This window comes from Silene latifolia, chromosome 1, assembly GCF_048544455.1.
Source record: "Silene latifolia isolate original U9 population chromosome 1, ASM4854445v1, whole genome shotgun sequence".
NCBI lineage: Eukaryota > Viridiplantae > Streptophyta > Magnoliopsida > Caryophyllales > Caryophyllaceae > Silene > Silene latifolia.
The window spans coordinates 57,650,571-57,678,548 of record NC_133526.1 but is presented as its reverse complement, the minus strand read 5'-3'; the positions used below and the strand labels follow the sequence as shown (position 1 = coordinate 57,678,548).

The 27,978-nt window shown below is 41.6% G+C and overlaps 2 protein-coding genes and 1 long non-coding RNA gene across 3 annotated transcripts; 2 read left to right on the top strand and 1 right to left on the bottom strand.

Annotated features, from left to right (window-relative positions):
- Positions 1-15,445: 15,445 nt before the first annotated feature.
- LOC141647492 (uncharacterized) lies at positions 15,446-15,832 on the top strand. Its single transcript, XM_074455705.1, has one exon. The coding sequence runs from the start codon at positions 15,446-15,448 to the stop codon at positions 15,830-15,832; it is 387 nt and encodes a 128-aa protein (XP_074311806.1).
- A 626-nt stretch (positions 15,833-16,458) lies between these two features.
- Positions 16,459-17,697, top strand: LOC141590437 (uncharacterized). The gene is made up of 2 exons (XR_012520489.1): positions 16,459-16,589; positions 16,844-17,697. It is a non-coding gene; the product is annotated as an uncharacterized LOC141590437 (long non-coding RNA).
- A 6,125-nt stretch (positions 17,698-23,822) lies between these two features.
- On the bottom strand, positions 23,823-25,136 carry LOC141647482 (uncharacterized). The gene is made up of 3 exons (XM_074455694.1): positions 25,086-25,136; positions 24,528-24,613; positions 23,823-24,390 (listed from the first exon to the last, which is right to left on the bottom strand). Exons 1-3 carry the CDS (start codon positions 25,134-25,136, stop codon positions 23,823-23,825), a joined length of 705 nt encoding a protein of 234 aa, XP_074311795.1.
- Between the last annotated feature and the right edge of the window lie 2,842 nt (positions 25,137-27,978).

Sequence of the window (27,978 nt, the reverse complement as noted above, 5' to 3'; positions counted from 1 at the left end):
GTCGGTTTTCATCGTTTGTTACACCGTTGAGATCCTTGCGTCAAGGGTAAGATCTATGTACCCTTTTTGTTGTCTTTCCTTTAAGTTGGTTAAACCCTAATCTAGGGATTCGGGGGTTTTTGAGTAGTTTGTGATTTGGTAGCATTTGTATGTTGTATGATAGGAGGAGGTTTCGTAGAAGAAGCTTTTTGACACAGCTGTAGAGACCGTCTGATAGTTGTCCTTTCCAGGTAGGATTTCCTACTCAGTATTAGTCCCATAATGGGATGGTTGTTGATGTGTTGAAATTGATTGTTTGATATAGTAATTGTATTGTGACGATTGTGATTGTGATTGTGATTGATTGTTCTCTAGTTCTCGAGATGCGTTCTCGGCTGAGTGGAGTCACTTGCGGGAGTGGCTTCACGCCCTAGTTTCGCCCTTCGTGGAACCCGCCACGGAAGGGGATGTGCACATTAATGGACAGGGTTATCGCTCGTATGATGAGCGGGGCTTAGGTGGGAACGGCTGCGGTCCCCCACTGGTAGGGCTGGTCCAGTGGACAGTCGGTGATTGAGATTGTTGGGATGAGTGTGATGGTGTGTGTGTGTGACGGTTAAGCTGTCTGTTTATCTTATTGTTGATATAATGAATTTTGTGATTAGTACTGACCCCGTTTAATGTTTTAAAAACTGTGGTGATCCATTCGGGGGTGGTGAGCAGTTATTGAGCAGGTATGATATGACGCGTATGGGATAGCTGGGATGAGTCATCACGTGGCAGTTAGAAGCCTTCCGCTGTGTCAGACGATGTTTAATAGTTTTGATAGTGTTAGCAGTAGACCGTCTGAGAATCTTGTATTTCAGTTTTGGTTTTGGTTTTGATCATGTAATCACTTTAAACTACTTTGTTATTTAAACTTGTTTCGTTATTGTCTTATGATTATCATGCCTCGGGTAACCGAGATGGTAATATCTTCATACCGGAGTGGTCCTGGTAAGGCACTTGGAGTATGGGGGTGTTACACTCATACACACCGATGTATGTGGACCAATGAGTATCACCGCTCGTGGTAATTATGACTACTTTATAACCTTCACTGATGACTTGAGTAGATATGGGTATATCTATTTGATGAAGCATAAGAGTGAAGCGTTTGAGAAATTCAAGGAATTTCAAAACGAAGTAGAGAACCAATTGAACAAAAGGATTAAGGCACTACGATCCGACCGTGGTGGAGAATACCTTAGCCTTGAATTTGATTCACACTTGAAAGGTTGTGGTATTATATCACAACTTACTCCACCCGGAACACCACAACTCAATGGTGTTGCCGAAAGGAGGAATCGAACCCTACTTGATATGGTTCGATCCATGATGAGTCAAACCGAATTACCAAACTCGTTTTGGGGATTTGCGATTCAAACCGCAATAAAATCCTTGAACGTAAGTCCAACCAAAGCAACCGAAAAGACTCCATATGAGATATGGAGAGAAAAGGTTCCAAATCTGTCCCATATGAAAATTTGGGGTTGTGATGGTTATGTCAAAATTAAAAATGACAACAAGTTGGCACCACGATCCGAAAAATGTATTTTTGTAGGTTATCCCATGGCCTCACGAGGCTATTACTTCTATAAGCCTCAAGAGAACAAAGTTTTTGTGTCTCGCGATGCTGTCTTCCTAGAAAGTGATTTCATTTCTAGGAGACAGAGTGAGAGAAATTTTGAACTTGATGAAGTTCAAGAGCCACAAACCGAGATAGAGACGCAAGAAGAAATTCCTTCGTCGTCTAATGCGGTTATTCCTCCTCCTCTTAGAAGAACGGGCCGAGTTATTCGCCATCCCGATCGATATGTGGGACTTATCGAAGAAGATGGGACACTCGATGTGTTGCTTATAGATAGTGACGAGCCCGCCACCTACAAGGCCGCAATCTCTAGTCCAAATTCCTCCTTATGGCTTGAAGCCATGAAGTCCGAAATGGATTCTATGCATGAAAATCAAGTTTGGGACTTGGTAGATTTGCCTAAAGGGGCAAGACCCCTTCAATGCAAATGGATATTCAAAATCAAGAATGGCATAGAAGGACATGACGATGTCTACAAATCTAGGCTAGTGGCAAAAGGATTTACTCAAGTCCAAGGTCTCCATTATGATGAGACCTTCGCCCCCGTAGCCATGCTAAGATCCACACGGATTTTGTTAGCGATTGCCGCATTTCATGATTATGAAATATGGCAAATGGATGTCAAAACCGCTTTTCTAAATGGGCATTTAGAGGAGGAGGTGTACATGATACAACCCGAAGGTTTTGTTGATTCTAAAAATCCTAACAAAGTGTGCAAGCTAAAGAGATCCATTTATGGTCTTAAGCAAGCATCTAGAAGTTGGAATCATCAATTTAATCATGTGATAAAAGAGAATGGTTTCACTCGAAGTGTTGAAGAACCATGTTTATACATGAAATTCAGTGGGAGCAATGTTGTGTTCCTAATCTTGTATGTCGACGACATACTACTCATTGGAAATAATATTCCAATGTTGTCTTCTGTTAAGAAGTGGTTAGGTAACCACTTCCAAATGAAGGATTTAGGAGAAGCACAACGCATATTAGGTATCCGGATCCATAGAGATAGATCCAAAAGGATATTGGCACTAAGTCAAGAGTCTTATGTTGATAAGATTCTTCGACGGTTCAGCATGGACAAATCCAAAAGGGGATTGGTACCTATGGTAACCGGGACGATATTGAGCAAGACTCAATCTCCCTCCGAACCCCATGATGTTGAACGCATGAAGACGATCCCTTATGCTTCCGCTGTTGGATCAATCATGTATGCCATGATATGCACACGTCCTGATGTCTTGTATGCCTTGAGCATGACGAGTAGATATCAAGGAAATCCAGGTGAGAGTCACTGGATAGCCGTCAAGAACATCCTTAAGTACTTGAGAAGAACTAAGGATTCTATCCTAGTGTTTGGAGGAGACACTGAGTTGCGTGTTAATGGATACACGGACTCAAGTTTCCAAACAGATAGAGATGACTTGAAATCACAAGCTGGTTTCGTTTTCATGCTCAATGGCGGTTCCGTAAGCTGGAGAAGCTTCAAGGAAGTCAGAATCATGATTCTACAACGGAGGTGAGTACATTGCGGCATCGAAAGCTCGCTAAGGAAGCTGTGTGGATCAGGCAATTCACGGAAGTTCTAAAAGTAGTACCTACCGCCAATGATCCCATCACTCTCTATTGTGATAATAGTGGGACGATCTTCCAAGCTAAGGAGCCGAAGTCTAGTAATAGATCTAGACATGTACTTAGAAAATATCATGTAATAAGAGATTTCATTGAAAGAAAGGAAATTGTGATTTGTAAGGTTGGGACGGATGACAACATAGCCGATCCGCTCACCAAGCCTTTATCGCAGGCTAAACATGATGGACATATGGCATCCATGGGACTTAAACGTGTACCAAGTCTATGTTAGATTTTGAAATGAAATAAAAGTGTTGTTTTTGTTCATGTTCATAATCACATTTGTCTTTTATCTTTAATTTATACATTGTTACATCCAAACGGGTTGTAATGACAATTGAACCCCGTTAAAGTGAACACGGATTAACATTGTATTTGCCCATAGTCACTTGTATGAGGTGACGTCTCGAAGTGACTAGAGTGTGATGCGATTGATGGCAAGTTCAAGTGCCATAGATTCATGTGAGATGACTAGTCGATCACATAGGCAGACTGTTAGGAACATTTTGTCGGGCCTTATGACCGCTTATAGAGTTCTGGCAAATTTATATAGCCTGGTCGGGGCGAGAGCTGCTATAGTATTCAAATGAGTCGATTCTTTTGACTAAAGACTATTCGCCTAAGATGGCACAGTTTCAGATTAACTTTGATTTGTGTTACTACGACCTTCGTAAATGGGGTCAAATGGGCATATTTTGGGTTATGATGGTTGTGGCTAGTCGAAGGGAATGAGTGCGATAGGAATTGTCCACCCCTAGTCAGGGTTATAACAATATCTCTGGGCCACTCGAGGAGTAATGAACTGGAAATGCGTGGCCACACTCGGAATGTATCCATGGTGGATGAATCCGGTCAATCAGTTATTCTCCAGATCGATTAAACCACTCTCGATATGATCACTTGCAAGTACGACCTGAAAGACACCTTGGATTGAGTGGGAGATAGTAATAGGACAAGAGAATTGGTGACGCACACTTGTCGAGGACAAGTGGGAGATTGTTGGAATAAGTGTCCTCCGACAATAATGCGATCAGAACTGTTGATCATAATGATCACATATTTAAGTCTCATTTTTAAAGAATACAATTGGGAAGTATTTTTTACTATCAACTGGTCAACATATATCGGTAATGATTGGCTGACTAGAGTTTGACATTACTGTCGTGCGACGGTGGTGATCAGTTGATCCTCTAGGTCATACCTATAGGGCAACACTCTTAATTGATCATTTAATTAATCGTATAATGTTACGAGTTAATTAAATTACTTGAAAATTGACGGACGATTTTGGAAGTAAAATTTACGTATCACATTGAAATTGATTAAAATGAGATACGGTCTGAGTAATCAAATTGTATCATTATTTGTCCTCTTCTCCACAAGAGGCTTCCTTGTCCAAAGCTTGGATAATCTCTCCAAGCACAAACCATGATGGATCTCTACCGTGCTCCATTTGCTCAATCACATGGATAAGGGTCATGCTACCATGGCATCTTGGCCCCTCCTTCTTCAAGACATCAACAAAGAGGTACACATGGACAAGGCAAAATGCAAGAGCCCTTCTCCTAGCAACCTCCGAGACATTAGCATCTAACCGATTCAAGAAGATGTTGATAAGAGCCAACATATCCACACCATGTGGAGCAAGAAGGAAGTTGACTTGGCTTGTTGACAAGCCCAACATGGAACGGAATTTCTCCTTGTAGCACAACCGAGTCGGGGGAAGCACCGAAACACAACCCGGCCACCCACCAATGGCTCCAACTTCTTCGGCAAGAGGACAAATTTCACCTTTCGGGAAAACGAAAACATGATGTTTCGAATCCCGAAACCGAGAACACGCTTCAAGAAACGAAGGTTGCACCTTGACTTGACGAAGCACCAACAATTGACCAACTCCCATGCAATCGAGTTGATACTTCTCGGGAGGCGACAAATCCCGGCACCATTGTCGCAATGCGTTCTCAAAAGCATCCATGAAATATTTTTGTGGAAGAAGAAGAGGTTTTGTGGAGATGTTTTTGTGTTTCGGATGCTGAAACAATGAAGCACAAACGTCCCTATTTATACAAAATGATCAGCGCGTTTTTCAGAAAAAGAGGAGAGTCGGCTTCCATCGCCGAGCTGCTCGCGCCTCTTTGAGGCTCCTCCAGGATTCCCGCTGTTGACTTGTATCTTTCAACATGTGTTTTCTCCTGACACCTCAAACCTCCCGCCAGGAACCTCGCGCCTCTTCGGGATGATCCGGGAAACTTTGTGTTTCTTCACGCTCACATTTCCTTGTTTTCGCGTTTTACGAAATCCGACACGGTTTCCATGACGCAACTTTAAACATACGGATTTTTCTTTCTTTTTTAAAGGGGGAAGGGCTAGTCGCCCCGATCCGCGATGGATCGTTTCCATGTCAGTCGAAATTCCGAAATTTTTTCGCTTTTTCGTAATTCTCCATCAAAAAATCAAAATCGAAAATTGATAACACGACATCAGTTTTCCTCCAAAATTCAAGCACTCACAAATTCGAGTCTTGACCTCAAAAACCAAATACACTCGCAAAAATCCTTTTCTAAAAATTCGTTCCTGACGGTTTGAGTTTTTATATTTTTCGAGTCATTTTCAATAATTTCGATGCAATTTAATTCACGACACGAGTTAATTGCTCAAATTTTCAAATCAATTCCTTTTGAATTCCAAACGTGGCGATTTTGTCACGGAATTTTCAAAATTTCAATTTTAACTTCAAGTCATCTTGGTTAATTTTGATTTTTTAAACAAATGCTTTACGTGATCAAATGCTTCTACGTGTTTACGTTTATGCGTATATGCTATATGTTGCCTGTTTTCTACACTAACGATGCAGGAACTGGTGCAAAGCAAAAGGAGAGTCGACAACCAACAATGCTCCTCCGAAACACAACACAAAAAAAAAAGCCAAAATCACAAAACAAACCACAATCCAAAAACACATATATACAAACCGCCTTACGCAAAATACATCGAAAACGTCTATCATACAGACACTGGCCTAAAACAAACGTCTATCATACAGACACTGGCCTAAAACAAACGTCTATCATACAGACACTGGCCTAAAACAAATGTCTATCATACAAACACTGGCCTAAAACAAACGTCTATCATACAGACACTGGCCTAAGACAACGAACTGGGGGCTATCCGCCACCTACCGAACTAAGCACCTCTATCCTCTCAAACAGAAAGGAAAGGGAGCAATAGGGGAAACAGAGGAGCAACAGTGAAAGCAGAGGAGGTTACCATGGCGATAACCTTCCGCTCCTGCTCCATGACAAAAAGGTAGACAATGCCTGGCAGATTTTGGATGATGAGGAGGCCAAGAACCGTGATGCGATACACCACTTCGGTACTGACCCCCAATCATCAGTCATCCTGTCCATGAGCCACGACGAAAAGGACAAACCGGCCATATTAGCCGCCTATCCGGATCTCTGCAGATGACGACCAACGATCGATACCCGATCATTGGCCGGACAAAGGCCGCCAGGGAGAAACACAACCAAGCCTGTAACAAAAAACAGTCGACTCTCCCCCTCCGGGATCGACTTCCCCCTCCAAAGCCTCGACAACGGACCCCATCGGTCCCAAACGATACCCTGTGATAAAAAACAAGCAAAAAAAAACGTCAGCCGAAATTTCGGCATTACGACGGCATGAGATGGATAAACCCAAAAACAACAACAACCTGCAATACAAAAAACAAGGGGCAATCCCGCCCCAAACCATTCACAAAAAAAAAAAAAAACAAAAATGACTCGCCCCTCTTTTCAAGCAAAAGACGAGTCAAAACCACAAAAACGACATTTCAAGACCCATACAAGGTCCGCCTACAACCCAAAATACATTCCCGACACAATGGGGATATTTCTACGCTTCAAAAAGGCAATTCATACGCTAATTTGAGCCCGAGCCGGTCAAAAATTCAAAAACGACCACCAAAAGGCAAACGTGATTTTACCACACCCCAAGGTGACCTAAAATACCAATAAGGTCCATTTCAAGGCAGACTGACTCAATTCAAGCCCAAACAGACGCTTATTTTGTCAGACGTAAGACCATCGCAAAAGGCAAAAATTCAATTTTGCCCACAAACATCCAATGAAGGTCCTTAAATGGCAAACACGGGTCTTCCCGACTACAATGCAACCTAGTGGGACCCACTACCCAGGCAAATAAACTTGGCACGGTGAAATCAGACGGTTTCTCGCCGCATTCACGTTTTTCGAGCATAGGGAGCGGGAACGGGGACCAAAATGCAAACTAAAGGCACCCATATACTCCTAAACAGGTTTCTAACCTAATGCAAACATCAATTTCACTCGAAATTGGCTCAATCAAAAACGCCCAATTCGATTTTTAGGGAAAAATCCGCCATAATTCAATCTAGCTAACAATCAACAAATTTGAAAGGATTCAAGAGGAAATACTTACCTTGAGATGACATTTGTTGACAATGGCACGAATGAAAGCAAGCTTGAAGGTCCTTTAATGGCGATTTTGGCGAGATTTCGAGGTTGAAGATGAATGATCATCCGCAACTCAACCTCGCTTCTTTTTAACAGAAAATAGGGAAGCCGGCTTGCATCGCCAGGTGGCTTGCGCCTAAATCAGGCCTCCCCTTTTCTTTTTCAGCGAAATTTGGGCTTTGGCCCAATTTCTAATGACAAACTTCAAAATTTTCGTTGACGATATAAATGTCGTCATTTCCTCGAAAACAAACAAACAAAACAAATAGTGAAAATTTAAAACTCGCTATTTCAAGCAAACGACGATCAAAACCGCCAATTTCAAAATAATGGTGAAATCAAAATTCACCATTTTCCTTCAAATTTTCCAAAATAATGGCGAAAATTCAAAAACCGCTATTTCAAGCAAACGGCGATCAAAACCGCCAACTTCAATCAATGGTGAAAATTCCAAATTCACTATTTCCATCAAATGTCAACGACGGCAAATAAACCGTCACTTCAATCAATAGTGAAGATTCCAAATTCGCTATTTCTTCCAAATGTCAATGGCGGCACATAAACCGTCACTTCAATCAATGGTGAAGATTCCAAATTCACTATTTCCATCAAATGTCAACGGCGGCACATAAACCGTCACTTCAATCAATAGTGAAGATTCCAAATTCACTATTTCCGTCAAATGTCAACGGCGGCACATAAACCGTCACTTCAAACGTAATAGCAGACTTAAAATTTGCTATTTCCTTTCAAAATTAAGACGAACGGCGATGAAAACCGCCACTGCAAATTCAAACCGAATGGTGAAAATTCCAAATTCACTATTCCTTCAAATACCAGCAGGGGGCTTCCTCGCGGAACCCGCTCATTCCAAAAACAGTGATAGTGAGAATCCATACTCACTATTTCCCCAGCGATATCATGAATTCGCTACTTTCAAAACAAGCCCATTTGACGGGGCTACACACATGGTCCATTAACCGACCGCGCCATGGCTGGCGAGCCTTTGTCCGCACCCTTCCAAGGACACATCCCGAAGATGCCTCGGGTATATTTCCTTGTCTCGGCTAGCGAGCCTTACAACGCATCGCGGCTGGCGAGCCCTCCTCACGTACGCACTTAAGCTAGCGAGCATTTGTCCGCACCCTTTCAAGGACACATCTCGAAGATGCCTCGGGTACATTTCCTTGTCTCGGCTGGCAAGCTTTACAACGCGCCGCGGTTGGCGAGCCCTCCTCACATACGCACCATGGCTGGCGAGCCTTTGCCCGCACCCTTTCAAGGACACATCCCGAAGATGCCTCGGGCACATTTTCTTACCTCGGCTGGCGAGCCGTACAACGCGCCGCGGCTGGCGAGCCCTCCTTACGTACGCACCATAGCTGGCGAGCATTTGTCCGCACCCTTTCAAGGACACATCCCGAAGATGCCTCCGGTACATTTCCTTGTCTCGGCTGGCGAGCCTAACAACGCGCCGCGGATGGCGAGCCCTCCTCACGTACGCACCATAGCTGGCGACCATTTGTTCGCACCCTTTCAAGGACACATCTCGAAGATGCCTTGGGTACATTTCCTTACCTCGGCTGGCGAGCCTTACAACGCATCGCGGCTGGCGAGCCCTCCTCATATACGCACCACAGCTGGCGAGCATTTGTCCGCAACCCTTTCAAGGATACATCTCGAAGATGCCTCGGGTACATTTCCTTACCTCGGCTGGCGAGCCTTACAACGCGCCGCGGCTGGCGAGCCCTCCTCACATACGCACCACAGCTGGCGAGCATTTATCCGCAACCATGCAAGGACATATCCGAAGATGCCTCAGGTATGACTCCTTCTTATGGCTGGCGAGCCTTTGTACGTAGTCTAACGGACTTTCAACGACCCGCACGGACAGTCGACAGACTCTAAAATGTTCCCGACGACAGGTCCTTGACTCGTACCCTCGAGTCGCCTTGGCGTCGTCCTTCCCGACGGCAGGTCCTTGGCCCGAATCCTCTCGAGCCGCCTCGACGTCGCTTGGGTCTTCAGGTTGTAATCTTCGATTGACCTGGAGACTCTACTTTGATTTTCGCCCTGTACAAGCCTCAGTCAAAATGGGGGCTCTGTAGATACCCAGTATCTGCTGAGACTCCAACAAACACCCGACGATTATCGGATTACAACATGTTTTGGGATCGCAGCGTTTGATCGACAGTTTGTGTACAACTTTACGTCGGAAAACTTAAAACGATTTCGAAAACAAAACATTTCAAAACATTTCAAAAATACCTGGAGTGTTTAATGCACGACGACGGGGTCGCGACGACACTAACTAGAGTCAAAACCGACACCGGACCAAAAACCGACTCAAAAATTCAAATTCCGACTCCAACAACGAGTCAAACCGAGTCAAACACAAAAACCAAAAATATCTCAAACCTTCTATGCTAAGTTTTCCCGGATTCATGTTGGTCAAGTACCAAACATGTGACTACAAAACCTAGGATAGAACAAATCATGATTGCGTTTGTTGTGATAGTGACAACACGACTCGAAGTGCCGCGACGTGGCTCACGCCTCTTTGAGCAGCCCAGGTGGCCACGTCGCTCAAAACTCACACAACCACTCATTCTCCTATAAATACCCCTCAAATGCCACCCATTTGAGACTCACGCGAGTGTCCGCCCCCTCTTTTCTCCCTTAAAATTCTCGACTCGACTTCTTAAGTCACTGTCCGACGCGTATTTACGACCTACAGATCGTAAATACGAGCCTTACACATTGTTTGGTACCGTCATCGTGCATTAAATCACTTGTCCGACCACTTTGACCACTACACCATCACTAAACTTTTAAAACACTCTTTTACTTACCAAAACGGTTTTAAACCGAGTTTTTTCCGATCAAACGAGTTATTACACTTACGTCGGTCACTCGCCATAACCAAACATGTAAGTATGAAGGTGTAAAAATCCTCTTTTATTATGTTTTTATTTGTTTCATGACTTTAACATGCTAAAACATGCATAACATGAACCAAAACATGGAATAAACGAGCCAAAACTGATTTTTGGTCTGAGGCGGAAGCCCTTTAGGTCGCCAATAAGCTCGCGCCTAAATGGGGTACTCAGACCAGAGATCAACCGTGTTTGTTCTCGTCATTTCCCTTAATCTATTTTTCATATTTGTAATCGGTATTTACCATTTCAAGTATTTTCGAAACCTTTTTGTTTCATTTCACATGTTTTAACCATAAAGCAATTTTCACCCTTTGTTCTTCATACCATGACGGTTAAATCCGCGTTTCGGTGATAATATTTGGTTAATGACATTTAAAAGGTATTTTAAAGCCTTTTATTTCATTTCTTCATGTTTTCAAACAAACATATTAGTCACCAATACAAAATCATCCTTGGTTCTACATACCATGCCGGATTTTAACCCGGGTACGATGATGAATATCGACTAATTACATGCAAAATGGACTCAAATCAATTAGTCCATAACCATTTTCAAAACTATTCATGTCAAGCTTGTCAAATCGGACCCGACACCGAATATTATCAAATAATGATGATTATTCGAGCCTAATCCTTCAAATCAACAAATGCGGTCTAAACGACCCTTTCAAAATCAAACCGGGTTCAAATACCCACTTTCAACACGTTTTATAACGTTTTCCAAACAGTCAGAACACAACATACAACCGTTGGCTAACCCGCGCCTTAAGCAGGCCTTTTCTTTCTCATTTTCAAAACCAGAGGGAGGCCCCTTACACCGCCGGCTGGCTCGCGCCTCTTACAGCCGTCTGGTACAGGGCCTGTTCCCTTCCAGCATTAGTCTAGGACGATCCCGACTCCGGTTAACCCGGATATAGGACGGATCAGACGACTATTCAAACCATATTTGCAAAATGCCTTACTAAGACAAATGGATCATGTTATGCACCCTAAACCTAATACGGTAAATGGATGTTTAATTTACGTCTTGCATGCAAATCAACCATTAATCCAACTCGACATCTTATACTTGATACTTGGATTAAATCAACTTACTTAGAAAGCTCTCATATGTTAGGTTTAAATCATTGGATGCGCATTCATGCATTTAAACCGTTTTATCAACTTTTGCATTCAACCAACCAAGATCGATCAGTAGAGGCCGCTAAACGCGGGCGGGATTGGGTGTCTGATTAAAGGGCTTCCCAATACGTACCTTCACCTCTTACTCAGAAACTTTGGATAGTGGACGACCTTATCCAGGGCGTACGAGAGTCATTCTAGAGATAGGATGCTAAAGAGGGACGATTTCCTTATCTTTAGTACCTATGTCAAACGCTGCTTTGTGCTTCGATTTGACCGAGGTATAAAGTGGAATTCGAACGGGTTCCAGGCATCCCACAAATGCTTGGTGGCGACTCCGAACATCTCTAATCGTTTCGAGACCCTTACCGAGACGAAACCGACCGATCTAAAACGATCCGGTCGAAGGCATTTTTACGCCGCCGAGCGTGGCTTTCAAAAAGACCGTTGCATGTCCACAGATCGACTGGGCGTGCAGGTGGCCCGCGACCGCGGATCGGTAGGTGGACCCCCAAGTCCGCAGACCGAGACGTGGCCCATGACCACAGGTATTTGAATTGTTCAATCTAATTGTAGTTGCACTAGGTTTGTCACAATTGAATTGAGTTGATGGTTCTAAACTAATGAAAGCAATAAATAGCAATGAAAGGTAAATTAAACAAGCAACAAAAGAAAGGATGTAGGCAAATGGTAAAAGACACTAGGGTGTCATGGGATCATAAGGGAATCATGGTAAGATAACATAAATGAGTCACATAGATGCAAGCAACTATTATTGTTGGAATCGAGTTAGTTTATGTCTTACAATTCCTAGGAAGACTTAGGTCTCGGAGCCGAGTTGGTCACATCTTTACAACACCTACATCGACTTGGTTCTCCTTATTCAACTATATGCATGGTTTAACAAGCCTTGAGTTAGCTTATATCTTACAAGTCTTGTTGAAAAGATAAGAGAATCATGCTAGGTTGTCAATCAAGCATTTCATCAAACATAACATGTGCATAAGTTGAAAGTACAATAAGCAAGCATTCATGTGAACTCATTAAGCATAGATTTATCCCATAATTACTCCCCAAATCCCCCACTAACGCTAGCTAGAAGACTACTCACTACACATCATGATTAACATGCTAGCAAAGGTGTCAAACATCATAACACAAGTGAACATGATGATTAAGCAACATAATAAGCAATAGATTAAGAAGTAAATAAAGAGAGACTAAGAAAGTTACCAACTTGGATAGTAAAGATGAACATAAATAAAGGAGAATCCTTGAATAAAGATGGAGATTTGTCACTTAGTCTTCAAATACATACTCAAGAGATCCAAATGTAAATAACTTGAGATGAACAAAGGAAAATGGAAGAACAATAGAAGAAACCTTTGATTAATGGTGGAGAGTTGTCAATTCCCCAATACAAACCCAAGAATTCTTCAAGTACAAAGATAAATATAAGATTGTTTGAGAAATAATTGAGGAAATATTAAAGTGCAATTTGTGGAATTATTAAAGGCAAATTCTACTCTAATCTACTCCTAAGAGGGCTTAATATACTCTAAGGGAACATAACCCTCAATTTATTACAAAGAGGATATATATAGTGATACAAGGATTAGGTTAACTAAGGGCTTAAATGACGATTAGGCCCCTTAATTGACGTCCAAGGCCCTGCAAGTCCTGGAAAGGGACGCTCGACCTCTACTCGAAGACAATCATCCTGTATGGGGAGACGCCCGACTTGGCTTGGGGACGCCCGTCCAGAGCTTGGGGACGCCCGGGCCGATTTTGGGACGCCAGTCCTCAAGTGCTTTTCTTCTTCTTGTTGTTTGGCTGCCTCCCAATCCGTGGGGATCATTGGGGAGTCGTGGGGATCCCTTGACATTGCCCATTTCCTTGTTTTATTGACTTAGGCTTTTAGTGTTAGTCGCCTCTTCGATGCTTGATCGTTAGATGTCATCAATTTAGCTCCGCTTCACTCCGTCTAGGCAAGTTAGTTCTCTTCTCTTACAAAGGACACCAAACCTCATAGAATACACATAGAAGGAAGCTAAAGACAAGTAAGGACCCTAATACACACTAAAAAGCATATGAACTAGGCTAGTTAGGGGACTAAATGTGCGAAAATAGGAGTCACGTCATATATACTGATGCTTCGAAGAATGGGTTAGGGTGTGTGCTAATGCAAAGGGGCAAGGTGATAGCTTATGCTTCAAGGCAACTGAAACCGTATGAAGAGAATTATCCGACGCATAACCTGGAGCTGGGAGCGGTAGTTTTCGCCTTAAAACTGTGGAGGCATTATTTTTATGGAGCTACTTTTAAGGTACTTTTTGATCACAAGAGTCTTAAGTGTATTTATACTCAGAAAGTGCTTAATATGAGGCAAAGGAGATGGATAGAGTTGATTGAAGATTATGATATGGAGATAGTTTATCATGAAGGGAAAGCTAATGTGGTAGCGAATGCTTTAAGTAGAAAGTTTATTCATGCTTTATGTTCAGCTATGTCACGCATGAAGTTGCAAGGTGAGATAGAGAAAATGGGAATTTGTGTGATAAGAAAAGGGGATTCAGTTGGGGATTTAACCATTGAGCCAGAATTGTATGCTGAGATTAGAGAAAAGCAAAAAGAAGACCTGAGAGTGGAGAGATGGTGCACGGCCATGGCAGATGGCATGGCATCACGCTTTGCCGTGTGGGAGGATGACGGTTTGAGGTTCGATGGGAGGTGGTGTGTACCTGATGACGAGGAATTGAAAAGAAAGATTTTGACTGAAGCACATATTACACCATATTATGTGCATCCTGGAGAAGATAAATTATATAAAGATTTGAAGAAAACATTTTGGTGGCCTGGGATGAAGAAGGAGGTTGCTGAATTTGTCTCAAGATGCCTAACTTGTCAGAGGGTGAAAGGTGAGTATAAGAGACCACATGGTAAAGTACAGTCTTTAGATGTGCCTGAATGGAAGTGGGAAAGCATTTCTATGGACTTTATTGTTGGTTTGCCTCGGACTCAGAAGGGGAGTAATATGATTTGGGTGATAGCTAGTATATCGTCTGACTAAGACCGCACACTTTATTCCTATGAAAGATACTTGGAGTAAGGCTGAGTTGGCTAAAAGCTTATGTGAGAAATATTGTGAAGTTGCATGTAATTCCGAAAGATATAGTTTCTGATCGTGACTCAAGATTTATTTCAAAGTTCTGGCAAGAGCTGCAAGAGTGTATGGGTACAACTTTGTAGATGAGTACTGTGTTTCATCCAGCGACAGACGGGTAGACTGAGAGGACTATTCAGACTTTAGAGGATATGTTGAAGGCGTGTGTCATGGGGTTTGGGGGATCTTGAGAGGAGAGGATAGACTTGATAGAGTTTTCTTGTAATAACAGTTATCATGCTAGTATCTGTATGGCACCTTTTGAAGCTTCATATGGAAGGAAGTGTAGGAGTCCAGTCTGTTGGGACGACGTCACTGATGCCATGACATTGGGGCTGGAATTGATCCAGCAGATGGTTGAGCAGGTACATGTAATCAGACAGAAGATGAGAGATGCACAAGATCGACAGAAGAGTTTTGCTGACTTAAGGAGAAGTGATATTGAGTTTGCTGTCGGGGACAAAGTATTATTAAAGAATCGCCAATGAAGGGAGTGATGCGTTATGGCAAGAGAGGGAAACTAAGTCAGAAATACGTTGGGCCTTATGAGATTTTAGACAGAGTTGGTGAAGTGGCATATCGTCTTGCACTACCACCAGCCTTGGCAAGAGTTCATAATGTTTTTCATGTCTCACAATTGAGTAAATATGTGAGTGATCCTACTCATGTGTTACCAGCTGAGACAGTTGAGATGGATGAGAATTTATCTTATGTGGAGGTGTCTAAGGAGACATTGGACAGGAAAGTGAGGAAGACTAGAAATGGCGAGACTGCGTTGGTAAAAGTTCTTTGGTCTAATCATAATGTAGAGGAGGCTACTTGGAAAGCTAAAGCTGAGATAAAAGAGAAGTATCCCCATTTATTTGCTTAAGGTATGTTTGTTACGAGGATGTAACCTTTTCTTTTATGGGGGTAGATTATAATACCGCGTTTAATTTTGGTCTTAAGGATAAAATAATTTGACTAAAGTTACTAAGAAGTCATCGTTTAGTTGTTTAGCTGGGTAGTGAAGTGTGGTGAACTTCGGGACGAAGTTCTTTTTAAGGAGGGAAGAATGTAATACTTCGTAATTTTAATAAATACTCCCTCCTATTCACTATATTCTTCCCCTTTACTTTTTACCAAAAAATAAGGAAATCAATTTGCACCACACAAAACACACTACCCCACATGCCATTGAATTTGGACCACACAAATCAACCCAAAAAAGGAAATAGGGAAGAAAACCCGAATAACCGAATATGGAAATAGGGAAGAAAACCCTGAATAGGAGGGAGTATAATTTATAATTTATAAGATGTGAATAAATAATATTGTTGTCGTAAAAGGCAAAAAAAATAATAATAATAAAACCGGGTACATTGACCACGGTTGACCGAGTGGTAGAGGAAGGGGGGTGGTGTATGTGGTTTGGGTGTTATCTATACTACCTAGATATTTTAATTAGTTTAATAATTTAAGCAGTTACCTAGAACCTTCCTACCACCTACCAATTTATATAAATACTCAACTCATGCCTCACCATCACTTTTATTCCACATCAAAAACTCAACATAAAACTTGCGAGGAAGAGTAATTTTGTGAGACAACTTTAAGGCGGAGTTTTTACCTCGCACTAATTAATTGTGGTAAGTTATCTAATCCCCTAACATAAATTATTTACATTTGACCAAAGACCGATGTTGACCCACACCCTTTGACCGTAACCGTTGACCTTGACCCGCTGTCGTGGGAACGTTGACCGACGGGTTGACCACCGTCGGGTCAGCGTGTATGGGGGACGTGTTTGGGACGGTTTTTGGGAGATTTTTTTGGGTAGTTTACATCTTAATTTAATTAATAAGAATAGTTTATAATTGTATACAATTTAATTGTTGTTTAGGTGGTGGATTTGTGGAAGAGGGTTTCTAATTTAATTGTTGATTGAATTGTGAAGATTTGCTAAAGGTAGGATATCTACTCAACCTTGCTTGTTTGCTAAATTAATGAATTTGATGAATTTCTTATAATATGGATTATTGTTACATGGTTATTGTAAGATGAATTATTATTACATTGTTGGCATGTGACAAATTGTTATTGCATTGTTTTATGATAAATATCTCATCATGAGTTAATTGTTACAATTTTTGTCTTGAGCATCTTATAATCATACTACTATCACTGTTGGTTGGTTCTCTGTTGTTTATTGGCATCTTGAAAGAGGATTGGTATTGTGATTGAGATTATTGGACGGCCATGCATGAGGATGTGGAAGTGACGCGGACCTGCGCGATTGTGGTCGGCCAGGCACGGTGGCATTGGGGTGACCGTGGACCTAAGCAGTGGTTGCGATATGACGGTGTATGCGTTGTGATGTGTCGGTTGTGGAACAAGGTTGAGCCGTGAGTGACGGTCCTTTGGCACGAGTCCTGTTGTTGTCTTTTGTTGCAGGTTTATCATATTATTTATTTTTGTTTAGTTTTCCTACTCAACCTCGTGGTTGACCGTGTATTCGTGAACACCTATGATAAACCAAATATTGGGGAGTAGAGTGATTGACAAGTTAGCCTTTGTTGATGTGTTGGATGCTTAGAGGGAGCTTAGGACGTATGACCTTCGTCAGAGTCTAGAGATCACTTAGTTTATTCAGAGACTATTTTTTATTATTTCCGCTGCAGTTGTATTAAAACATAATTTTATCTTTTAATTTACCTCGTTGGAACTTTTGTAATAAAACCGTTTGAGGCACTTTAATTTTATCGTATTAAAGTACTTTGGTTATTGTTTGTCTTTTATTCTTACTACCTCAGGCAACTGAGATGGTAACACCTTTATTTATCTGCGAATGTCTTGCTAAAGGCTCCTAAATAAATGGGGGTATTATACATATCCACTGAGGTGTACAGACCATTTTGACATACGTCCTAATAACTCAGGCTCCCTCATTATTGATTTCAGGGGATAGTTAGTCACAACATGTATACTATGGGACTCAAAATAGGGGCGCAGTTTATAAGATGTAGTGACAAGTGCTAGTACCAATTTTTCGAGAGATGTGTACCTGGTCTCTGCAGGTAGCAGAGACTTGCTTACGTAGTAAATGGATTGCTGTACCTTGTCCTACTTCCTTACCAGAACTGCGCTGACTGTTACTTCTGTGATCGATAGGTACAGGAATAGAGGTTCTCCCTACTCTGGTTTTGACAATAGTGGTGGGGACCTTAGGTAGCTTTTTAGCTCTCTGAATGCTTTCTCGTGTTCTTCAATCCACTCAAACATCTGGCTCTTCCTCAGAATATCATAGAACAGCTTGCACCTGTCTAAAGATCTGGGGATGAATCTGCTTAAAGCCGCTACCTTCCCTGCCAACCGCTGAACGTCTTTGGGCCTTTCTGGTGACTCCAGCTAGAGTACTGCTTTTATCTATTTTGTGATGGCTTCTATTCCCCTCTGGGTCACTTTTTTTCCCAAGAACTTTCTGACGACACCTCGAAGGTACACTTGGATGGGTTTAGCTTCATCTTGTACTCCCTTAGGGTATTAAAGGTATCTACCGGGTGCTCCATATGTTTATCAGCTTTATTTGACTTTACCACCATGTCATCGATGTACACCTCCATTGTCTTCCTTATTTGCTCTTTGAACATTCTATTCACCAACCTTTGGTAGGTTGATCCTGCGTTCTTTAACCCAAAGAGCATCACATTGTAACAGTAGATTCCCCTCTCTGACATGAATGTTGTCTTCTCCTGATCTACCGGATCCATTTTAATTTAATTGTAGCCGCTCCAGGCATCCATGAATGTTAGCATCTCGTGTCCTGCTGTAGCATCGACCATGGCATCAATATGTGGCAGTGGGAAATAATCTTTTGGGCATGCCTGGTTCAGATTTGTGAAGTCCACACACTCTCCATTTTCCATTCTTCTTAGGCACCACCACCACATTTGATAGCCATTCTGGGTACTTGACTTCTCTTATTTTGCCGGCTGCCAGCAGGGTGTCCACCTCCTGGGTAATAACTTGATTCCTTTCAGCTGCAAACTTCTGTCTCCTCTGCTGCACTGGCTGGCATTTAAGATCTACACTTAGCTTGTTTGTTATAATGGATGGATCTATCCCTACCATGTCATCGTGGGACAAGCAAATCAATCCATGTTAGTTTTAAGGAAATCAACTAGCAGATGCCTGATGTTTTCCACGCACTCGACCCCTACTAGCACTGTTCTCTCTGGATGCAGCTTGTCTAGGCTGACTTTGTCTAATTCGTCTGCAGGTGGTTCAACATAGTCAGCGTAGACGCACTGTTTCCGTAATTGCTATACGGGGGGATTGGTTGTGCACTTTAGTGCCTTTTTATAACATCCTCCGGCTTCTTCCTGGTCTCCACGTATTTCTTCTACTCCCCAAAGTGTGGGGAACTTTACATACAGGTGGTATGTTAAGGGGACTGCCTTCATCAGGTTTAACCACGGTTTGCCAAGGATGACATTTTAAGTTGAAGGGCCATCAATGACTAGGTACTTTACTTGCTTATTGACTCCACCTGCATAGGTTGGGATTATGATCTCTTCAAGTGAATGCGCTGTCTCCCCACTGAATCCCACCAGTGGAATAGTCTTTTTCTATAAGTCTTTCTCGCAGAATCCCCATCTTTCTTATAGTTTCTAGCATGACCAGGGTGACTGAATTTCAAGTATCCACCCGAACTTTTTTCACTGTGCAGTTTGCCATGGAAAGCGTTATGACTAGCGCGTCATAAGGCTCCTGGCTATCATGGATGTTCACCTCGTCGAAGATAACAGCTGGAAGGTTGTTATGGGTAACCCTGCAAGAGGACTATAGCCTGTTACCCTTGACTTCAGTGGCGTGCCTTTTTGCAGCTGAATATGTTAAACCACTTAGGTCTGGGCCGCCTGTTATCACGTTTATTATCATCGTGAAGGTGGGTGGTGCTGAAGGCTGAGTCTGACTCGTGAAACCCACCTTGTCCTGTTGTCTGCCCCCACGTGGTAATAGGTGGCTCAGGTTTCCTAAATTATACTGGCGTTTGACCTTCCTCCGTAGAGGGTAGCAGTCTTCCGTTGTATGCCCAATGTCATCATGGAACTTACACTTCTTCTTGCTATTCTTTCTCCACGCCTACCCTTATGCTGGTGTCCTCGGCCGCTTCACCCTGTCTCCTAACTCCCTTAACGCCCGCAGAAGTCCTGCCATTCCTGTCGTGAATCCATACTCACTCAATCTAGGAAGTGACTGAGTATCTTCCCTGTCTTCAACCTTATTCATTATCCTACTGTAAGGTTTGGGTCTTTTTTCCTTCTTTTCTGACGCAGATTTTTTGCTTGTCCTTTCCATACTTGGTAGGCTTCTTCTGGCTAAAACATCTTCTTCTAACCTTATCGCTGCTCTTGCCTTGGCTTAAACATCCTCAAAGGTTTGGCAGAGATACCTGGTCAATTCTTTGTACAGGTCTGAATCCTGATGGAGTCCCTGCTTGACCGCTTCTACTACTGCTGGCACATCACATTCTCGTATTGCCACATTTTCTTTGTAGAACTTGATGATAAAATCTCTGATTTTTTCATCCTTGAACCACCCTATAGAGATCACTGGTATACTTCTCAGGTTTCCTGCTGCTGGCAAACTGTTGAGTGAACGTGTTTACCAAATCAACGAAGGTTGTTATGGATCAGTTTGGCAAACCAACGAACCATTGCAAGGCAGCTCCGGACAGTGTTGACCCAAATTCTTTACACATGCAGGCTTCTTTTAGATGTCCAACTGTTGTTATCACCATCATCTTCTGCTTATACTGGCTAACATGTTCAAAGGGGTCTGTTGTGTCGTGATAGAGTGTCATCGTACGGGCACTGAATCTCTTTGGCACGGTAACCAACGATATGGTGTCTATGAACGGAGAATCCGCATAACTGTCAGGGGTTGCCTTCTCCATGGGAGCAAGTATACTTGGGATCCTGCTAAGCATGTCCTTGATTTCTAGATATTGGATATCTTTGATGCTGTCATAGACAACACGGGGATCGTGGGCAGGCTGCTGATTCTGGATGCTGCCTCCTGGCCAGATCGTCATGGGACTCTGGTGCTCGGTGACCGGGGGGTCCCTGTCATAAGCATCCTGGTTGCCAGCCTGTTTCCTTTCTACTAATAAATTCCACACCAGGTGTCTGATTAGTGATAGCAAAATTACTATTGGGGACGTTACCTACCCTTGGTTCCATAGTGCTTGTTACTGGCCAGCCATCAGGTGTCAGATATACTAGCCCCCATGGAATTATTCCTCTTTCCGGCGGTCTCCCTGATAGATCTAGCCTGGTAACCAGCTCTGTGGGGAATAAGCGCGCTAGCTCGCTACTACCTGACGCCTCGTCCTGGCGGCTTGTTGTTGGAGTCTGACTTTTGATTGTCATGGGTGTTGGGGTAACCCTTCGTTGCTGACAGTAAAGTATCCTATGCTTGGGGTGTCATTACACTAGCCTACATATACTGGCAGTTTGGTGTGTCTTTACGTGCTAGTGTGAAGACTATTGGTGGTTGCTTGTCATTGTTGCAAGCATTGATCTATGAGTACTTTCCTCTCTTTAGACCCGGTGCACCCTTGGATATTTTGCCTACTCAGCCTCGGGTGTGTTATTGGAGATCTGTTGGTTCTTTTTCTCAGTCTGCGGAGAAGTTGCTGGACTACCGGAGGCTGTTAGACGGTCTTACTACTATTTCTATTAGGTTGGAGCCGTATGGTCCGGCTCTGGAGAAGTCGTACCCATCGTACCCTTATCTCCGGTTGTGTACGGTTTATGGACACAGCCGAGCTGTACCTACCCGATCGGTGTTTACGTCAATTTGGGTACAAGCAGGTGGTTCCGCATCCCACTATGAAGGGGACAGTGCATCGCCCGGCTTTGGGAATAGGGTACGACGTACGTATCGGGCCGGTGGCGGATCATTTATGGGTCTGTTGGGAGGATCACCGAGTACACTTTTCTCATAGATCAACCCCGGTTACTTTTCCAGAGGAGCCTGCACCAAACTACGAGGAGTGGTACCGAGGCATCTCTCACCCGCTCATCATTGATCCTGATCATCGACTCGACTAGCCCTCTTACCACGTGACGATGTTGATGTCACTAATGAGCTAATTATATGTATGTTGTTTCATTTGTTATATTTTTTTACCACAAATTTCTCGATCATGTCTAATGTGTCATTTACTTTTTTATTTTGCAGACTGCACACGCTTTGCTTGACGAGTTTGCCGAGGATGGGAGGATTTTGGATGACGGAGAACAGGTTAAGTTTTTCCGCAACATGATGAACATGATACGCACATTGATTGACGCTCAACAAAACAGAAAGCGCGCGGGTCCTCGTCAAACACCCGGCGATTGAGTTCAGCGTAGAGTGGATGGTGTTGGTAGTCTTAGTGAGGGTAATGAGTAGTAGGGTCGTTTATGGACTATTATGTTTGTAGACTTTTATACTGAGTGTTTTTAAACCCTTTTTATGAATAATTCCGTAATAAATTAATCGCTTCGTTAAGTAACTTAAATTTTTAAGTTCAACATCAAAAATTTAATATTTTAAGTTAAAAGTAAAAAAATATAACCGATATCAAATTCAAAAATATAATTGTTATCAAGTTCAAAACTATAACCGTTATAAATTCAAAAATATAACCGTTACCAAATTCAAAAATATAACCGTTATCAACCTATTTATAAATACCCTTACTCTATCCATTCCAGTCACAACAACCCATCTCATTCACTATTATAAATCCTGATTTCTGAATCCAATCCATTCACAACAACCGAAACAATACCAAAATGGCTACAAATGCTCAACAAATCATAGTATACCAACGAAAGATTGACTCCATCGTTTTGGAATTATCAAAGTTAGTGGGTCGTCTTGAATTAGTCATTCCAAGTGCCATTGTATGGTACTTGCTTGAAAGTGATCCAATTGGCAGGCTTTGTGTCATCTTTGCCGGGAAAATGATCCAAATTTGATCAAATAACTCCTCGATTCAATTTTTGCCAGTAGCCGGCATTCTGTCATTACCATCGTACTCCAACTTCCTTCAAAACTCATGTAAGACATCAAGTGGGACTTGAGAACCATCTCTAGATAGAGGATGAAGTGAACAAGCACATAACAAACCATGTGTCGAAGTCAAGACATAACTGCAATCAAGTGTCAAGCGGTCTTTCGTCATCTTGGCGCCTCTTTCAAATACTTCTCGCAATTGAATGAGAGCATTCTTAGAGAGTTTACAAGCTAATCTGGAGAATAATAGATGAAGCCCCGTCAACCGTTTCGATCTAGATAATTCTAACAAGTGTCAGATATCCATGTGTTGCGTTTCCATCAACGAATGAAAAACGGACCCATATGCCATCAAGTGCCAGTTTCGCGCTATTCAACCATTTCTTCAAATTTGCCTGTGCCGACTCAACCCGGGATGTAGACGTATTTCGAAAATGTGTTAATTTGTTTGTTCTATACTTGGCCCATTTTTTATAGTGCGGGATCCAAGTACTCTGAATATAAGCAGCTACTGGTGGCCATTGCTTTGCCAATTTCTCCCACGCCACATCAAACTCAGCTCAGGTCCCCGCCCCCACAACCGCTCCAAACAACCTTGAAGAAATGTACTTAGCCCAATTATCATCACGACGAGTAAAATCAAGTGATCTCGTCTCCACGGCAGCATATATATGCCAAAGACATAGCAAATAGGAGGAATTCGGAAAAACATTGGGAATTGCCTTCGTCAACCCTTTTTTGAAATCTGTAACAATGACATTAGGTTGAACATCATCATTGAGAAGGGCCATCAGTGGCCGTTAGACCCAAGCTTATCCCTCATCCGACTCGTACTTCACAAAAGCATATGCGATCACAAAGCTCTTCCCAACGGGTTTAACCCCAACCATCTCAATAAGCGCAAGACTGTATGTCTTGGTCTCGTACGCGGAATCCATGATGACCACATAGTAGTATGATCGAAACATCTTAACGGTTTCCGGATTAGCCAGAAACACGTGGGTTAGCTTACTAGTCGACTGATCGGTAACCCAAAAGTGCACGTAATGCTGAACCGCAAGTGCTAACATTTGTTGTGCCGGGTTTTTTTCTTCTCTTTCCTCAAACCTAGCTTTTTGAGCCAGGTTGTATATTTGTCGTCTTGTGGGTCGTGATTTTCCTGGATTCCGCTTATGTAATCCCACACTAATCATAGCCGGTGGTACATGAGCTCTAACTTGGGCATCGATATACACCAACTCCTCGTCATCAAGCTTAGAGTAATATCTATCACCGTCGTTATACGCCACCATAGCATGATTATAAACTCCGACTCGACCCATGTAAAGTAACCATTGTGGAGGGGCAACTTGTACTTCAACAATTTTAATTTTGAATTTGCTATCACACCAATGGAAAGCCGTGTTAGCCCTCTAATGCATCCCACACGAAGATCCGTTTTCCGACCCCGTCTCTTGTTGTTTGCTCCTTTAATGGCAAAGCCGAGTCCAAGTGCGGTCTGATATGCCCAATTGAACCTTTCTTTACTTGAAGGGAATACTCTGCTGGTAATGAAATGTTCCAAGTAATCAACACCGTTGCTACCGAAATCCTCATAGTAATCCTGCACGAATTTCGAAACGTAACGTATTAAACAAATAGAATTTTAAAAAAATTAAAAACGATATTTAACACGAAAATAGTTTTTTAGGACGCAAATTACGTAAGACGGAAATTAATATATTTAACGACATTTGTAAGACGGAAATTATGGTAATTATTTAATTAATATATTTAACGATAGTTGTATGACAGAAATTAGTTTTTTTTTAAAAAAAAATAAAAAAAAAAAATTACACGAAAATAGGCCAGACGAAAAACATTTTCGTCCAACCTAGGTCTTCACGAAAATCGTTTTCGTCTGGATGTAAATGTTTTTTGTCCAGGCCCATTTCAACATTTTTTTTTTTAAAAAAAAAAAACTAATTTACGTCTAAGATAAGTATTGGGCGTGGGGATCGACAATCGCTAATTCGTTCTACTCTAATTCGAACAACAAATCATAAAATAGAATTGTATTTAAAACGTAAGCATACCCCTTCCAATTCGTTATTAGCTTGATCGTTGTTACCGTCATTTTGCGACATGATTTAAACCATTTTAATCAAATAAATAAAATTACGATTTTTTTTCGAAAAACCGTCTTTTTTGGTTTTAGAAAGATTTTATAGAGAGAGACAAGGGGGAGTTATGGGGGGGGGGATTATTGGAAAGTTGTGTTAATACTCCACGATAATTAGTAAATGTGTCGACGATGTTTAACACGCGCGTTTTTTAAAGTTCCAACTCTTAATATACCAACAGTACACAAGTAATTCTACCCATATAGATATATACTTACAAGACAGGCAAGATATCGTAAAGTACTCGTGTCTAGACCTCTTTAATTGGTTAAACGGACAAGTTACGGAACGGGTAAATACGAGTGCAGATCAAATGCGGATCGGGTGTTTTTCGAGTCAGATAAAATACGGGTCAATTTTGTACGGGTTTCAGATCGAGTTAAGGTCTAAAAACGGGTCAACTAACAACCTTTTGTGTCATTTTCTAAAATCTTTTCGACTACATTATTTTGATTTAAAACCGTATTTTTCCAACTAGGAATTTTTATAATAATCACCCTCTCCATCGCTGTCATTTATTACCTTTACTTTCGGCACAAAGACCAAGGAGAGATGACACTACTACAGATACAAGCTATAACAACGGTAAAAAACCGTTGTTATATAAAAAAGCGGACGTTGTTAAAGCGTCCGTTGTAAAAGGTTTTAACAACGGTTGGTTTTCTTAAGGAAACCGTTGTGACAAATATTAACAACGGTTTTAAGTATAAAAACCCGTTGTGGAAAGTGTGACTCAATTTTGGGGGGAAAGTTATAACAACGGGTTGTTTGTAAATAACCGTTGTTGTTTGTTCTTAAAAAATAAAAAAAATTAAATTAAATATTACTAGATGCATGTATAATTACGGCCCGTTAGAATTCCGATGCATGCAGAATATCCCTTAAATTAATTACCAACGGTTTTGAAAAAACTTATAAATGTGACTATAAATATTAAAGCATCCTTTACTAAAATTCATTAATTGAAACAACATGGCAATGAACCCTAATTTTATCAACAACGAAGAATGGCTTACACAAACGATTGAAGATGATGGGAAGGTTCTCGCCGGGCTTCCCGCCGATCAACACCCATTAATCAAAGCATCCCTTGAACATCAACGGAATTATTGGATTAAGAGGCGTGAAGCAGTCCGGCTTGTCAACAAAGCCTAATCATCATCATCATCTTCATACCCTCGTTTTACTGTTACTCGCAACTTGGCTGCAGCCGAGAGATATGTTGAGTTGTACTCTTCCAACCTTATCTCCACATGCAAGTCGTGTCCTTGCATATATTCAATCTGTTATTGCAAAATATGAAGCCAATGACCCGGAAGTTAGCGGTATACCAGAGTGGCGTGATTGGTGGCAGGTTGAAAAGTGCTTTTTACGCTTAACCGGGGTTGTTCCGGCTTATTATACATCTTTTGATTTCTGATAATTGTTGTAATGTATTTGGTTTAAAATTAAATGAAATGATCATTTTGAAAGTGTTGAGTTATGCTTGTTTCATTTGCATCCATTTTTTGAACTCCATAGATCAGTCATCATCAAGATCCAGATTATTACTGCCATCACTGTGCATATGAACGGACAATATGGAATGAGAAGGGTTAGTAATAAGATTTGAAGCAGCATTGAGAGATATGATGATGATGATTATGGCACAACTTCCTAACATATATATTAATTAAAAAACAACTCAACCCACACATTGCTTAGTATAAATACATTGCATTATCTCAACTAACATGCATTTCCATTATCTCAATATATTCTCCAAACCTTAACTGCTAAAACAAACTCCAAATAAATTAACCCTCTCCTTAATCTTTCAAAACAAACTCCAAACTCCAACAAAATGAATGATATCATCCTTAAGACTCTTACTATGCTCGATCCGTACTGAAGGACGCCAAAGAAGATGGCTTGACGGAGCAGCAGCAGCTGCAACTATATGACGATATAGCAGATGCTGAACGGAACCTAATGGTCGATAAAAACACATACATGGAAATGAAATAATTAGAAAAATAAAATAATGACGATGAAACAAACCTGATAATTATAGAACGTACGTAAAGAGACGATGAAATCAATAGTGACGGCGAGAAGATAAAGCGACGATGAGAAAGAGAGAAAGAGACGATGAGAAAGTGTGTGTTTTGTGTTTGTGTTTGGTCTTCTTTGGGTTTGTGTTTGTGTATTAAGGTTTGTGTTTTGTGGCTGCAGCAGACTTGTGTTTGTGTGGTTTATAGTATGGAAGGTATTGACAACAGTTATTAAACAACAACCGTTGTCAAATAAGTTTTAACAACGGTTGTAAATTAACAACCGTTGTCAAAGAAGTTTTAACAACGGGTTCCAAAAGCAACCGTTGTGATTACTTTTCACTAACTTTGCGTCAATTTTGCGCCACATTAGTAACAACGGTTGTGTATGTGTAACCCGTTGTTAAAACTAATAACAACGGTTTTTATAACCATACCCGTTGTAATTCATTTTAGTAAAATTCGCGCCATACATTCTACAACGTCTATTGTAATTTTCGTGAATACTCGTTGTTAATGGGGCGTTCTAGTTGCCTGGATTTGTAGTAGTGTGAGGGGACCATTATTGTTATTGGATGACAAGCTACGCAGCACCGAAACGGATACGGATAATGTAGTGTTAATTTACACTACTTCATTCCCCTTATTTTCCCCATTTCCTTTACCTTTTACGCTCCTTAGAGCGGTTTTCCACACTAATCTCTGTCTCTAGCACCTTTTCTTTTTTCATTTCGATTTTTTAGGAAAACTACCGTGTGAAGCGGTTTTCCATG